Raw genomic sequence first — 15,999 nt, 5'->3', positions numbered from 1 at the left:
AGTGGTGTGCAGCGTGAAGCTTTGCAAAGACGATGAAGTCACATTTGTTGGGCTTATCCTTCAGACCTCCGCTGTCAACAAAGACCCTCACGAGCTGGAGATAGAAATAAAAGGAAGGACAGTGACTGCTGCATCTTGCACTTGCAAAGCAGGGTATGATACTAACATTGGTTTCATGATTGGAATATAACTGTTGTAGTTTATCTTTTGCTCTGCAGGCACTTTTCTGTGAATTAAACTGTACATATTACTACACAAATATTATGAAACATTGTAACATGTAAGCTGCATCTACTGCTGAAACAAGTGAGAACATTATAATATCAGATGTGTTTGGTAAGGCATGATATGCGTTCTTTATTTTTTATAGCCAGCACAAGTGCAAGCACATGGTTGCTCTGCTGCTGCACATTCATCATGCAGAGACCTTCGACCTCATGTCATCTACTGATTTGCCTCAGCAATGGGGAAAAGATCAGAAAGCCGTTGTGAAAGGAAAATATGCACCAAGGAAGATAGTGGACCTACACTGTACCAAAAAGGTAAGTCATGATGCATGTGCATCAAATTGAAATAAGAGGAGGATAGAGTATCACAAAATATTATTATGTTAGCATATGTATTATGATTAGCAATGACTGCACTTAGACCTGTAGCAATGCTAGGTGTTTGTTGTGGTGCAAGTTTGGTTTTGGTCGAAACATACACGAAATTTGTAGCAGAAAAATAACGTGCATAGTTTGTCATCCTTATTTTGCTCATGAACTAGGATACAGCGAGGCAGAGTACTTTCAGGTTTATGTACCTTTCATAAGAGAAGACAGTAGTTTGCTGCTGTTTCATTTGATTATGAATACAGTGGCACAGGTGTTTGCACTCGTGTACTTCTATGTGTGAATGCCTCTCCTGCAGCATACTAACTTCGATGCATGCTTCAGTTTAGTCAAAGTTACAAACCTTTTGTGACAGTGACTCTTTTCATGATTTCAAATGCTTGCTCTGTTCATAATACTGGTGTGAGATAAGTGCTGTGAACAATCACTGAGGTCAATGTTCTTTACAGTTTTTGAGTGCACTTTGCACAGAGTGCATCGAGACTAACAAGCCATAGCTGTTATCGAAGTTGTTTGTCCACCACAGCTGGAATATTTAATTTAATACAGCCAAACAATATAATAGATAGTTTTTAATTATTGCTGAGAGGATGCATGTGTTAAGCAAAGAGAAACAGCATCAAAATAAAAAAATTACTTGGAAACATTGCTTGGCATACTCGCAAAAATATTATCTGCATTTTTATGTGAAAAGTTCTCATTTCGAGCATGACTAAGACCACTACAGCCTCTTCCAATGCACCTCGAGAACTTCTGGACTACTGATCAAGTTAAGGCGCACTAAGTTTGTTGAAAGTAGCCGTGCAACAGCATCAGAGCTGTACTAAGTTCAGTTTTCAACATCATAATGAGGATTAAAAAGTGCCATGAAATAAAAATGCTATTAGTGTGCTCAGGAAAGTAGGCTGATTGAACCTTTTGTGTTTCAGGCTAAACGAGACAATATCAAGGTGCCTGATGGCAACATCCTGAAGAGGCTGCTTCAAGAATTGCCATACAACTGCGTAGCACTCCGCCACAGTGAAGACAGTAAGTGGATATATTTTTATAGTTTTATTTGATGTAAACTGCTTTGTGACTTAGCACCTCATTATAGCATGTCAATTGAAAGGTACCAATACCAATAATTACCAAGCTTTTTTACTGCATGTAAACAGTTTCGTATAGTGCACTGCCACTGTTTGTATTTGTTATTTGAACCAGTTGTTTAGTTACGCATAAATAAATAGTTTCAGGAAAACTTAGATGCTACAGTATGCATCTCTGTTTAGAGAGCAACACAACCAAACGCAAAAAATGCACAGAAATTTATTTTTTGTTTCAGAGCACACCAATAAATTTGTATTTCTTTCATTTCAGGAAGTCACTGTGAACTGTCCAGTAAAGGTTTAGGCAGCAAGAATGTGGATCCATCATGCACTGACACAGCACCACTGGTACCCACACAGACAATCACATCCACTGTTGATAGTGTTACAAGTTCAAGAAGCCCAGGAAATCTCGGTGTGAAAAACCCACCAGCACTTGTTGAAGCTGTCAGGAAGGCCATTGAAGCCGGAGCACACTCAACAGAAGAAATTTACAGCCACCTCCAACAGCAATACACAAACACAGAAATTGACATGGTAAATAATTTAACAAAGACTCAAGCAAATTCTCCACACTGGCTGATGTACAGGAGAGGAATGGTGACAGCATCAGTTGCCTATTCTGTATACACACGAGTGCACACACTCCGGACAAGGATGGGCCCACACGATGTGCGACCTCTTTTGAAAGTTTTATTGCGAGAAACCTCAGTGCAGACACCTGCAATGGCAAGAGGCACTCTGCTAGAAGAAACGGCAAAGATGGCCTATTTAGCTGCAAGTCAGCATCAAAATGTAAATGTCCAACAGTGTGGACTTTTAATTTCAGACCAGCATCCATGCATTGGTGCCAGTCCAGATGGGCTAGTCACATGCGACTGCTGCACTCCAAGAGTGCTGGAAGTGAAGTGCCCCATAAGCTTAGAAAAATTTAAAGCAAAAGAATTAACAAGAGAAGGCGTAAGCTTCTGCCTGAAAAAGACCAGCAAGTACTTCTGTCAAGTGCAGGTACAGATGGGATTGGCAAGGGTGACTAGTGCTGATGTTTTTGTGTTCCAAGACAACGAAAACTTGTTGTTTCCTGTAGAGTTCAACAGTTCTTTTTTCAATGATGTTGTGGAGAGGGGTGTTGGCTTTTTCAAGTCCTATGTGTTGCCTTACCTTGCAACTCAATGACAACTGGTGTCTACCATTCATTCATTTTTACTGTGCCAATGGTTGGCAATAAAGAGTGTGTTCATGCATTTCAAACTTTGATGTTACTGAGACTGTGAAAACTCAACTTGCACACTTAGTTTCATGCTGTTTGCCGCATAATTATTTTTTGACATAAAGAAGAAAAAAGCATGAACAGAATGAAAACACTAAAAGATTACAGGAAAACAGTTCGGTCAAGAGAAGCAAGCCACCTAAAGCACATATGTAAAGGAAGTAACAAACTTGAAGTAGATGATGAAAACTGGTGATAAGAACATATAAACAGAAGGGCAAACACAATGTACAACTCACTCAAGAAAATGTAGAAAAATTCCCACCACTTCGTTCAAGCAAACAAAAAAAGGAACCGTAGGAAACACAATCCAAAGAAGAAACTGTGCTGAAATATATTGTCCATGCACTTTGGTAGTCTTCTACTGTACTAAATACTTGTCACTGCTGAAGATAGGCTTCGAGAGATTCACTATTCCTGCAATGACTTTGATAATGTCGTCAATATAAGCAAAAAGCTCGGTGCCCAAGTTCCCCGTCAAAATCTTAAACACTTTCATGCGCTGAATTGCACGTTCAACATGAACCCGAGCTGCTGCAATGCTTTGATTTTTTTCAGCTTCATGCTTTGTAAGTTGGTTTCTCTTGCGTAGGAAAGGTGGACGCACCATTGTGATGTTGTGCTCAAGGCAGAGTTTGTCTATTAAGAACCCTTTATCCACCATAACGCTATCAATTGAAGGTAGAAATCTTTCTAGAATCTTGCTCTCCTTTGTTATATGGGAGTCAGATGCTCGGCCACCATAAGCTTCACTTATGTAACTAATGTGACCTCCCGGTGTCTCACAAACTAAAACCTTAGCTGTGTACACACCCTTGTACCAGCTATACGTTAACAGCTGGGACTCCATATCCTTCGGCCTCTGAATCGGTATCTCCGTACAGTCTAGCACAGCTCTGACACTTGAATACTCCTTGAAGTACACCGTCAAGTTATCAACAACAGCTTCCTTGCTCGGCCAAAAGACTGCATTTTTCATTATTGCAGCCAAGACTACCACACTGGCCTTGAAGATCTCTGATGCCGTGGTGCGATGAATGCCAAAAAGCACACCAAGCAGTGCGAATGACATGTTGTAATGAAGCTTGATGAGGGTTAATAGCACCGCATCTTCGTTTGATAAGCAAAATCGTTTTGCTTGCATCAGCATCCGGCTGTCAGTATAAATATCGCATATGTTATAGAACAGCTGGAAGCAGGGAATCCCAGTTAAGATGTTCAGATCTTTTTCTCCCTGGATGTTTGCCGTGCTCAGTGGTGGTTGTTTTCGTGCAGCATCGAGCGTGTCGACTTGCACGCCAATCTCCTTCTTTATGGCATGAAGCTCGGCAGGGATATCTGAAGCAAATAATGTACATTTATTTTTGTAGTCAGCAAATGCAATATATATATAGATAATCCTGCTGACAATGATACCTTGATTGCCACCTGGACCGGGATTGATATCTGCGTTGAACCCTGAGTCAGGTGCACTGTCTTCAATTTCTCCTGAGCAAGATGTACTTGCTTCAATTTCTTGTTCGCATACAGGCAACGGTACCAGCTTCTCTTTAGGGAAAATGTTGCTGAACGGCCTATCTTCTGAAAATGAAATATGAGCTTCAGATATGCGTTTCTCCCACAGTGGTACTGCAAACTTCTATCTGCATAAAAGCAAATAATTAAAACAGTTAGCCACAGCCTTTGCTATGCAAGTAGGTATAAATTCTCCACCCTTGCTGCACGCACTGCAATATCAGCCTTAATTCCACTCTAATGAAATTCTTGACTAACAAATGAAGAAGCTTGCAGTTGATACTTAGGTGATCAGGTGAACGGCACCTGGTCTTTGTATTTTATTAACGTTGGCCGTTTAAAGCTCGGCCTCTGTTTGCATAGCACATTTGTGGAAACAAATTTTAGCTTAGCAATGATGTACACTGATTTTCAGAACAGATGCATGTTGAAATTTAGCCAAGCCGTTTTAAAATGCGTTCGTACATGTTCGTCACGCGCGTGCAAGTGGCACAAAATGTAAACAATGATACGAGCACCATTAGCAGATACTGGTTCTAGCACTTGTAAGAAAAGATAACATCAGCAAGCCTACGAGCGCCAAAATAACAAATGAGCTTAATCATGGAAGTTACACGCCACCGGCAAGCATTAGTTCGCTTTAATGAGTCTCGCGGCACAATGAATACATTCATTCATCAAATACACGCCAGTTCAACACCACGTTACCAAAAGCTCCCCGCACAAAGGCGCAGCAAGCAAAAAAAGTATTATTTGAGACACAAAGTAATACCTACTTGCAAACACGTAACTATGCTACGCATGCAGTGCTATGCGCGAAATTAAAACTGCGTAATCGCGCCCGACGCTGCCATGCACATTCAGCTTACCTCGGCCCTGTACCCTGTTTCGGCGACGCCGAGCAGACGGCTGGCGATCCAAAGGCCGAACAGGCAGGTTCTGGGATGGCACTGCTTCGCGTAGAAGCCAACGCCTTTTCCACCCTGTCAACAAACATCCTTCGTTGACTCCACAAGTGATACGTGCGCGGACGCAAATACGCGCCGCAACTTTGGCCGCTACTCACCGAACAGTTTAGCGCCAACTCCATAGACGAAATCTTGTTCGCTGAAATGCTTGCTGCACACACGAGAATGGGCACTCGCACCTTTTCCCATTCGCAGCTTGACTAACCAAGCTTCTCGCAGCTTTCTGTCCTTCGGGTAGAAGTGGAAGCTTACGCCTGGTTCCGCCGCGTAAGTCCGGCATTGAGGCACAGAGCAGTAAGCGACCATGGCAAAAGCTTAAATAAACTGTAGCAGTACCAGCGACGACACACGATTAAAGTGCGCAGTGCTGGCACTCACTAAAAACGAAAAATGCAGATGACAACAAGACTGTTAGCATTTAAAACGCACAAAATTCAGGCGAGCGTCCGCTTCAGCAACAGCAAGAGGAGACCCGTGATCCCACTTGCTACGCAAAAGCGACGCTAGCGCCATTCCCTCCAGTGGTGGCGCTCGCGCCCAATAGACGAGGGTGGCGCTGGTGAACTCTCTAGGTTCGGTTATACTACACATAAGTGCCACCGAAAGTAGATGATTGGACAGCTGTCACCTTAACTCAGTTGGTAGAGCACAGGACGCGAAATTCAGAGGTCTTTGGTTTGGATCCCACCGGCGGCTGTGCTAATGAATTATCTTTAAAAATAATTACATACCGCAAATTAATTTTTAAAAATACTTTGCCTAGGTTCCTTGGCTTCAGTGACTGCTGGCTTCCATCATGTGCAGCAGCGAGAGGCAGATATCAGCCGCTGGTCAGAAAATTCAAGATCCAGCAGTCAGAGAACAGCGTGATGAACCTGCCTGCTAGGGAGTGGCATTTTTGATGCGGACGCTTTACTTGGCTATGCTTCCTGTTTCATGTCAGATGAAAGTAGATGCAAAACATGTCCGCAGGACTTGCGTTGTTCGATAAAAAGTTGGGTCTAAAAGAATGATTTTATGAGATATAGGATGACAAAATGTTGCTGCACGCTGAATTTTGTTAATGTGAAGTTATCTATTCATTAATTAGAGGCAAAAAAAAGTCAATTATCCGTTCAAATATCCATGGACGTTGACATGGTGGTTGCCAAACAGCCTTGGACATTGAAATTGGGGGGAATATGCAACCAAGCCGGATGAAGGTTTGAAATGATTAAAGGGTGATTAATCAATGTTAATTAAGCAAGCAAAAAAGGTATGGTATATTTGGAGTAATTAGAGGTGAAAAGTCAATTAGCTGGTAAAATAGCCACGAATGTCGATATAGTGGGAGGACGTCAAGAACAACCTCAGAGGTCGAAATAGTATAAAATGAAAAAAAAAAGGTTAAAAGAGCAAACCAGGTTAAAAATGTTTTAATTGTTGTAAAAGTAAAAAAGGAAATCTTAAGTGTCCAGAGAGTGAAGCGAGAGAAGCAAAGAGCACTAAGTGAACCAGAGAGAGGCAAACAGTCCCAAGTGAAGCAAAGAGGCAACAAATGTGGAAGAGGCATCAATGCTTTTGCATTTCCCCAATGCGGGTCGCCGCAGTGATCTCAACGTTTTTTTTTTATGAGCTGAATAATTTCAGCACATCGGCATAGCACAAAATCATTTCTTCACAGATACATTTAATTGAAGTAAGATCTTTCTTGGCATAATCATTATTGCAAGCCAGCCAGCGCATGTATTTCTGCATTGCATTTCTGTGTAATCACTATTTATTTTTTTCTAAGTATCTCTACCGCTGCTATAAGCCAACATTTCCTTGCTTATTTCCGTCGCATGCAACAAAGAATGTTCAGATTCTTTAAAAAAAACAAACAAATGTATACGTCCTTTATTTTGTAATAGTATTAATATCTGAGGTTTACTGGTCAAAGCGACGTGGAGTCTATCAGGAACGCTGTAGTGTGGAGGACTCCAGATTAACCTAGACTAGCTGGGGTTCCTGAAAGTGCGCTGACATCACACAGCACACGCACGCTTTTACATTTCGGCCCCATCGAAATGCATTCTTGCCACCGGCATCGAACCCACGACGTTGGCATCAGCAGCCGAGCACCAAAGCCACTAAGCCATCATGAGGGATCTTATTCAATAAACGCGGTCTGAGGCAAGGAATGCCTCCCAAAGCGCATGTTGCACACCGTGGTTGGGTCGTTGCACCTATGTTTCGCATATTTATAGTACACAGCTCAAAAAAAGGGAAGCCATTCTCACTCGGTGCTTTATGAGTTAGAGCGGCGCTAACAATGCGCTTACAGCTTACGTAAGCATCAATCTGGCTCAGAGTGCTTTATAATTACCGAAAGCACAATGCAGAAGTGCCAGTTAGCTTTCTTCCCAGACACCAGACTTCCTTCAGTCAGTTTTGTCGCCTAGACTGGATCCCATTTTGGCACTGCCTAGTGCAGACAGCTTTCGGTGGGTAAATCTTCATGCTGGCACATGTCGGTTTCTCTGAAAAAAAAAAATGCCTTGTTGGCAAAAAGTGCTGCTGAACCGAGTCCCGAACCGGTTCAGAACGATTATTGTGAATCATTCCAGTCTGGGTTCATTTCCAAAACAACGAAAAAATTTGGGTTCGGTTCGGTTCCGGTTCTGGGCAAAAATCATCTTCGGTTTCGGCTTCAGGTTTGGTTCCGGTTTAACACCCTGGTGATGCATAAAAAGTGAAGAAAACACAATGCCTAAAAGGTGCATGAGTGTTTTCTTTGCAGCGTGGCAACCAAGAGCCCCACGCTTTCCATGTCAGACTGCCTTCATTTTGAACATATAAGTGTTTGCAGATATTAAACCAGCCAAACTTCTCTTCAATAGTGGGCTCTGTTAAAATTACATTTACATGATTTTAAAGCCGACATTTAAATTTTTGGCACTTACTCCATAGTATGTTTGGAGAGTGTTCACACTTCTTCAAAGGAGGTACAAACTAGACTTAGTCATATCTCATACCAAGCTATGCGCCCTGTGTTGAATGCCTGGCACATCAAGAAACTAACACAGGTGTTGAAATTCCTTGTTGCTTGTTTAGATAATTCATTGTCCTAGCAGATGAGTAGAGATTGGGAAACTGCTTGTGGCTACAGCAGATGCCAAAGCTACTGAGCAAATCTCAATAGTCTGATGTCTCACAAGTCATCAGAGCTTAAGACGTCAGAGCTAAAGCTACAGAACTTATGAACCAAGTCTGATGAAAGCCAAGGAAGTGTGAATAAAAGGAAGTTCGCTTCAAGCTCTAACCAATCATAACCCATCTCTGGTGATGTTATTTTGCAGGCAAGCAATGAAAAACTGTAACCACCGCATTAGCTGCCACATTTGCGATAGTCCCACAAAAAACTAACTCTGTGTTAAAAGTACTCTGAAGACAGCATGCGTGTTTGTCTTAAATTGAAGATCCTTTAGTGGTAGTATCAGTTTTTCAGCCTCACGAGGTTCATGCCAGGCAAATTTAACAGAGAAATGTGGTCCTGAATAGTACATTGCCATACATGGTCATTTTCTGCATGACAGTGTGGCATGCCCAAACACAATCTTCTCCTAATGTTTCTTAAATATTGCATCTTTCGATGTGATGTTCGGTAGAACTGGAAGCGAGCAGAAGGAACTCTAGACTTGTGTAGCATTGCAATTGGTGCTCATTTCCTTTTGCACATGTTTTACTCCCACATTAACTGCACCACTGTGGCATAAGCCAAAATAATCACTTGCTGCTGTTTGAATATCTTTTTCAGGCAGGTACATCAAGTTCACCTAGCCCTGTGACATCTAGTCCTATCCTTATGACACCTAGTGCACTTAGCCCTGTAGACTTGTCTTTGGAAGAGCCTGTCAACTTCATCTTCACAGTGAGGTAAATCAGGGGCATTATAATAGGGAGGAAATATCTGCTTTGGCATGAAATTAATTTGCAGTGGATGATTTTCATTTTTTTGTTTTTCAGAGTGGTTATTTGTAAGCTGCAATGTGAAGCAGACATTCAGATATGTTACTCTGCTTGGATTATGAAATTTATTGATTTTATTTCGGAAGGGCCCACATAATTAGGTTTCTAAGCAGTATTTCAGTAATTTATATGCAGTGCTGAGGCCTAGGGAAAAGTGAGGGGTGGCAGGAACAGTGAAAATTGTTAATAATTTTCTTCAGAAGCTGAAGAGAAGGCTGTTTTTTGATAATGCAACCCATGAAGGGCTTTATACTAAGTGGATGTATGAATTCCTCACGATCGTATCATCTGGAGGACAAAAAGCTAGGCATTTGGTTTGAATTTGTCATTTTCTAGCAGCGCTGAAGATGACAGACCAAGAAAGGGACAAGATAACGCAGCGCTGGCTAATAACTGAATCCTTTATTTAGAAAGATTGGTTTATTGTTTATAAGGGTTTAACGTCCCAAAGTGACTCAGGCTATGAGGGACGCTGTAGTGAAGGGCTCCAGAAATTTCGACCACCTGGGTTCTTAACATGCACTGGCATCACACAGTACACAGGCCTCTAGAATTTCGCCTCCATTGAAATTTGACCACCACGGCCAGGACCGATCTCGCGTCTTTCGGGTCAGCAGCCGAGTGCCTAACCACTGAGCCACCACTGTGGCCTATTTTAAAAGAACTGTTTTTATATAAAGGCTACAGGTGAAAAAAAGAGGATAAGCGATAAGCACTCACAGAAGTTAAAAAGATGACAATAAAAAGGTTGAAATGGATACCAGTGTGACATTAGTACTTGCCCTAGTCCTTCAAGCAAACACGAAGTGAAGATGGCAGACAAAATGCACAGTCGGAGTCAATCAGTTATGCCTTGCAAGCACAGATTTGAGGGCTGCTCTCTCATTTTTATGCAGGTTCACTGGAGCCTTTGCCATACACACTTCCCCATCTTCCAGGATAAAAAATGCTTCTACCACTTCTAGTGACACTTGGTTCCAACTTCTGTATAGTATACGCATGTCTTTCAAATCTTATTGTCAACCCTGCAGTCCCAGCATTGCAGAACGTGATTAGAGCAAGGCAGTTTGCCCAGGGAATGCAGGTGTTCTTTTACGTGTGTATTCACACATCTTCCAGTATGGCATAAGTATATCTTACCAAAGGAAAGAGGAATTTTATAGACTACTCCTTCCCTGCATGGCAAAACTCCATGACGAATACTGCTTTCACTGCTGGTATCATCCATATTCCTCAATTGCTTGAGTGATGGACATATTCTTTTCACCTTATCTTCTGCTTTGAAAATGACTTCAACCTCGTACCTATCGCCAATCTTCTTAAATGGTGTGAAACCCCATGAACATGTGCAATGGCAGAAGATAAGCTGAACAGGATAGTTTTCAGCTTATCAGCAATTGGCTAAGCAATATAGATGACAACACCAGGAGCAGGTGCAGTTCTGCAGTGACATTCTGCAGCACCGTAGTCAGCCAGATTTGAAAGTTACACGGATACTATACAGAAGTCTGAACAATGTGTCTTGTAAAATGGGGTAAGCATTTTATTTCCTGGAAGATTGGAAAGCGTGTATGGCAAAGGCTTCAGTGAACCTGGATAAAAATTAGAGTGCAGCCCTACAATCTGTGCTTGCAAGGCAAAACTGATTGACACCGACTGTGCATAATGCCTGCCATCTTCACTTTGTGTTTTGCTTGAAGGCTGGGGCAAGTACAAATTTCACACTGGTATCTGTTTAACCCTACTTATTATCATCTTTCTAACTTCTAGGAGTGTTCGTTGCTTATGCTGTTTTCTAACTGCAGCCTATAAAACATTTTTCTGAAGAAAGATTCAGTTATTAGTCAGTGCTATGTTGTCTTGCCCCCTTCTTGGTCTGTCATCTTTCGTGCTGTTACAGTATGGCAGATTGCATGATGCCTTCCAAGAAATTGATTCTCTCTCTTCTCCATTGTTTGTTTTTCACACCATCCCACCATGATTATCATACCAAGACACCTGTTTGTACAGAACAATTTCGACACTGGCATTTTAAAAGGGATGTCACTTCCTTTTGATGTGAAATCTGTTCGAGTCCACAGTGCTCCTATATTCAGTTAATGGGACATTGGGAACCCTAGGTCATTAGCAGAAAGGCGTCACTATTTTTTGAGCAATGGTGTAATTGTTCACGAAGTGTTTCATTCTTTATCCCTGTATGTTTGCATAGCTTTAGTTCTCAATTCAGATAACTTTTTCTCTGGGTAAGATGGGGAGGAGGGGAGTTTTTTATTTTTAAATTAGGATATACCAATTGCCTCTCTTTAGCCAAGAAGATGATGATGGGAAAAATTTTGCCCTCCCGGAGTTCAGCTTCTTGCATGAAGGACAAGACAGCCCCATTGGTCCCTATGAACCAAGAAGAATTATTCATGCAGTGTACCAAGAGATGTTAAAGCACACATAGTAAGCGTGATTGTGTTGTGCTTGTTATTATTCCGTTAACCATTCAGTATTTCAATATGTATGTTCTATTACTCATTTACTTTATTGTGAACCACATTTTGCAGGTACCCTTCACAACAGTTTTTTTCAGGAACTAAGATGTTCACTTGTGCAACACCACCCACACCTGACTGACACTTGTAGTAGTAGGTATGTGAGTATTTTGCTGCAGCTTTTAAGCGATTTTGTTCTCATGGGATACAAGCTATTGGCAGGGCAGCCTTCTGTTTCAAGTACTAGACATCTAATTGCGGGAAATGTTGTGAAGATAGTATGGTGGCAGTGTGCGACCATTGTACAAAATGAAGGCTACTATTAAGTAGAAAACAGTTGTGCACGAGGAGCAATAGGTAATTTCTTTAGACTTCCTTGAAGAAATGTTTGCCAGTTTCATTCAGTGTACTATTAGTAATGCATGTTTCATGCAGTACTGAGGCTTACTATGCAATAGTAAAGTTGCAGGGTGGATGAATCAGTAGCTTTTTTGGGATGCAGGAAAAAAAGGGGCACTGATGAGCACTTGCCTTTGTTTTTTCTTCAGTCATTGTATATTATAGTTTTTTCAACATCACAGTTTGTACAGCAATACATGTTAAACCCACTCATAACAAACCTTGTCATGTGGATTGAGTTCATTGTATCCGAGGTTCGTAGTGAGTGGACTTGGCTTTTCATAGTCAAAAATTGAATGTTGGACAGTGTATTTTATCTACACCTGGTTATTCAAACTGAACCCAATTACGGCGGTTTAGAAGCTATCCTGTGCAGTCACATGCTGCTCGCTGATACCCTTGCTAACAAGCTGGTTTAGGGATGCAATATAACTACCGTATAAATGCGTGTAAGGGCTGCACCCATGTATGGGCCGCACCCCGTTTTCCCAGAGGAAATGTTTAAAAAAAATAAATCCCTGTAAGGGCCGCACCCCAACTTTACATGACCCAGGCGGGAATAGCCTTCTAAATGCACGCGCGCGGCCTCCGCGATTAGCTCTGGCTCCGAGCAACAGTGTGCTTGATCGCGGAGGCCACGTACATGCACAGGAGCTTACAAGTGCCGTCAATGGATGACGCTTGAGGCAGCACTCATCATCGTCATTGTCAACTTTTTTTTTCTCCCACGACCATGGAGGAAAGAACACTAGGAGAGAGTGCGCTCAGTGGCGCTCAGCCTCTGCAAGCCACCCTCCTCTGACGCCCCTGCCGAGGGCCCTTTTGCGCACTGACTCTTGGGAAATAGGCCCTCGTCCACAGTTACCAGACTGCCAACCAGCGGTGCTTTTTAGTGAACGTGCGTGTTCCGATGTAGCGCAGAAGCGCAGCGCCTGTGTTGCAGCTTTGGCGGAATGCGTACCGAGCTCGAGGTTGTCTGAAGGCTCCGCGTCTCAACACTTCTGTTGATTACACTCTTGAGTTTTTGGGTGCACTGCAGAAAACGGCAGGTAAGCTTTTCATCAAAAAGTGCGGCCGCGCCCTCGTCACTGTTCAACTGTGGTTCATAAAGAGAATGGAGAGGAATTCCTTTCGTCGTTATACACACATACGGAGCGTTTATTTCAGCGCATGCTATAAGCGGAGAACTAGAGAGTAGGCGAGGAAAACGAGCCTCTAAAAAGGGCGCAGTGGCTTCCAGAGCGCTCACAGCGGACGGACGTGTTTAACGAGCACTCCGGAGCGCTGCGCAAGATTCTATTTCTCGGACAGGTGGACTTCGGCCCTCCCATGGGCCCGCCGTTCTCTGCTATTCTCGAGACACAAGTCGCACCGAATGCGCTCGCGCACATACGCGGTTCCGACGTGAAATGCAGCGGTGAAGTATTTCTCTTTCTCGCTGTCGAGAGAGAGTGCCTGCGGCTTTACGTCTGCCCTTGCGCGGGGTCTCCCGGCCACTGCGCACAGTCACTTACAAAAAGTAAACTGTTACATAGCCGCCCGCACGTAGCGCCCCGTCTCAGACTAATCGCGCGCGCGGGGCACACTGCACTAGCGGCCGGGTTTGGGCGCCCGGCCGCGTATACCGTCCGAGGTAGCACCCACGGAGCGTTCGTGTCACGCGTACACTACATGGCGAAGAGCAAGCGGGAAGTCAAGCCCGCCTGCTCGATGAACGCACGGAGGCTCACCATTGTTATGTCACGGGTGCGCGCAATTCCGCGCGGCCACAGGAGCGCTTCGAGACTGTCCAGAATGATTCCTAGGGCCCTGTAGGGAGAGACCATCTCGCGACGCGGCTCTGCAGAAGCGTCACAGCGAAGGAGCATGTGCTCCAATGTCTCCACTGCGCCGCAGTCAGCGCACGCGTCGCTCGGGGGTGGTGGCCGCTGCGGCGAGCGAGCAGTTTGCGCTCACCACGGAGCCGTCAGTGAACACAGGCAGATGGTCGAGCAGTTGCTCGTAGAGCGAGAGAGCGAAACCGAAACCGAAATCCGGCTAAGAGCTACCGCTGCCTTGTCACGTGAGGGCCTATTTCCCATGATGCTTCCCATTATATTTTTTATGACTAGGCTTCAAGATTGTGACGTCATGCTCCCTCCTAGTTTTTTTCATCCTCCATGCCCACGACCTCCCGCTATGCACATCGCCATCAGTATTGCCAGCTCCGACCTTTTGCGGTGTGTTAGCGCGTTCACCGTAGTCGTAGTAGTGGTGGTTGTGGCTTTCTCGGGCAGCTCCCATCGAGTGTTGCAGTTTTAGCACGATGGGCAAGCACCTTAATAGCTACACGGCTGGGAGTTAGCTCTTGAACATGGCAAGCGCGCTGTGGGCAGGAAATTTGACTTGGGCGAGGAGTGCATCCGATGATGGTGCAACCAAAAGGATGCACTAAGAAACGCAAGCTGCAAAAAGTGTGCTTTCCGAGGCAAGCCATGCGAGTTTCCCGAACTGGAAGAAGTGCTGCTCTGCTATGTGATGGAAGTGCGGAACAACAGCTACGTGTTGACTGTGGACATGCTGCGTGGCTTCTTTTGGGATTAGCGTGCACCAGAGCACAGCACCTGCTCGAGTTAAAATACTCCTCGAGTTATGATTGAACCTAGGGTAAATGTTGCTCATTCCCTGATTGGTGCGATTTTACTTTAAAAAAAACTTTTTCGCACATCACTTGTATGGACTGCATCCCGAATATTGGCCCTCGAATCTAGAAAAAAAAGAGTGCGGCCCTTACACGCATTTGTACGGTAATTGCAGTGGAAAGCGCTCATAGTAGGCGGTAGGCCAGCCTCCTCATCATCATCCTCAGCAGATTCCTGACATGCGCGAGTTCTCAAATTGGGATAAAATGTTTGAGTGCATGCCTTTCCGATGTCGGTGTTGTCACCCACATCAATGAAATCATCCCAGGCGACGTATGGCCAGGCTAGCAGCGCATTAGCGATGCGTTGCCACAGATCCACATGCAACCAATTACACAGTGTACGACAGCGTCCTTCATCATTCCTGGGTAAATAAGTGCAGCCTTACGGAAGCAAGTACGTCTTGATGCACTCACCAGTCAGTTTCATGGGATTTTTTTTCATTTCACGGCAGCAAGCAGAAAAGTTCGAACTAGGATGTTACGACGCTAGTTTGGTCTATCGCTATCAGTATGTATGCGGTGGTGACGCGCCGCCGACAGGACACCTTGAGCACACGAATTTTGCTTCTTTCAAGTGGAGAGTATGGTCACTGCAGTGAGAAAAAGCAGGACGTGGTGTACTGCATGGTTGTCGAGCACGAGAAGGCCCTTCCTATTTTTTTTCTTTGTCACGTCATTCTCAAACTCAACGAGCCACTTGACAAACAACCCAGTGGGCGCTGGAACTCACTTGGACATCCTGAACGTCCACAGGGCATCCATGAGAGTTCTAATGTCCATTGGGAAGTCACCTGTCATCCTCCTGCCCTCTCTAAATTTACGCCTAGTGGCACGATTGTTCAATAAAAATGTCTCGCGTCACTCAGCTGAATTAAGATACGCACACCTACTAGAAAAATACTTTGATTCTTTTTCTTCCGGGAAACTGCCGTTCTAGGAAAGTTACTTAAGCGATTGATATTCAGAACATGTGATTTCATGCAGCCAAGAACATT

At 43.8% G+C, this 15,999-nt stretch overlaps 2 protein-coding genes across 2 annotated transcripts; one reads left to right on the top strand and one right to left on the bottom strand.

The window, feature by feature from the left end:
• The first annotated feature begins 374 nt into the window (after positions 1-374).
• LOC149353485 (uncharacterized) lies at positions 375-2,878 on the top strand. The gene is made up of 3 exons (XM_089575826.1): positions 375-542; positions 1,544-1,643; positions 1,974-2,878. Exons 1-3 carry the CDS (start codon positions 390-392, stop codon positions 2,876-2,878), a joined length of 1,158 nt encoding a protein of 385 aa, XP_089431952.1. The 5' UTR covers positions 375-389.
• A 455-nt stretch (positions 2,879-3,333) lies between these two features.
• LOC149353484 (uncharacterized) lies at positions 3,334-4,198 on the bottom strand. The gene has a single exon (XM_089577356.1). The coding sequence runs from the start codon at positions 4,120-4,122 to the stop codon at positions 3,334-3,336; it is 789 nt and encodes a 262-aa protein (XP_089433482.1). The 5' UTR covers positions 4,123-4,198.
• Between the last annotated feature and the right edge of the window lie 11,801 nt (positions 4,199-15,999).

Source organism: Amblyomma mixtum, chromosome 3 (genome assembly GCF_055824585.1).
Source record: "Amblyomma mixtum isolate Tamu chromosome 3, ASM5582458v1, whole genome shotgun sequence".
Taxonomy (NCBI): domain Eukaryota; kingdom Metazoa; phylum Arthropoda; class Arachnida; order Ixodida; family Ixodidae; genus Amblyomma; species Amblyomma mixtum.
Note: the sequence above shows the minus strand (reverse complement) of the source record. Positions and strands in the feature narration are given on the sequence as shown.

What these genes read in the sequence shown, in the direction of transcription:
- LOC149353485 (XM_089575826.1), top strand. Translation starts at nt 390, where the DNA reads ATGGTTGCTCTGCTGCTGCACATTCATCATGCAGAGACCTTCGACCTC. An exon ending in ACCTACACTGTACCAAAAAG is followed by an intron (nt 543 to 1,543) that starts GTAAGTCATGAT and finishes TTTGTGTTTCAG; the next exon opens with GCTAAACGAGACAATATCAA. An exon ending in ACTCCGCCACAGTGAAGACA is followed by an intron (nt 1,644 to 1,973) that starts GTAAGTGGATAT and finishes CTTTCATTTCAG; the next exon opens with GAAGTCACTGTGAACTGTCC.
- LOC149353484 (XM_089577356.1), bottom strand. Translation starts at nt 4,122, where the DNA reads ATGCTGATGCAAGCAAAACGATTTTGCTTATCAAACGAAGATGCGGTG.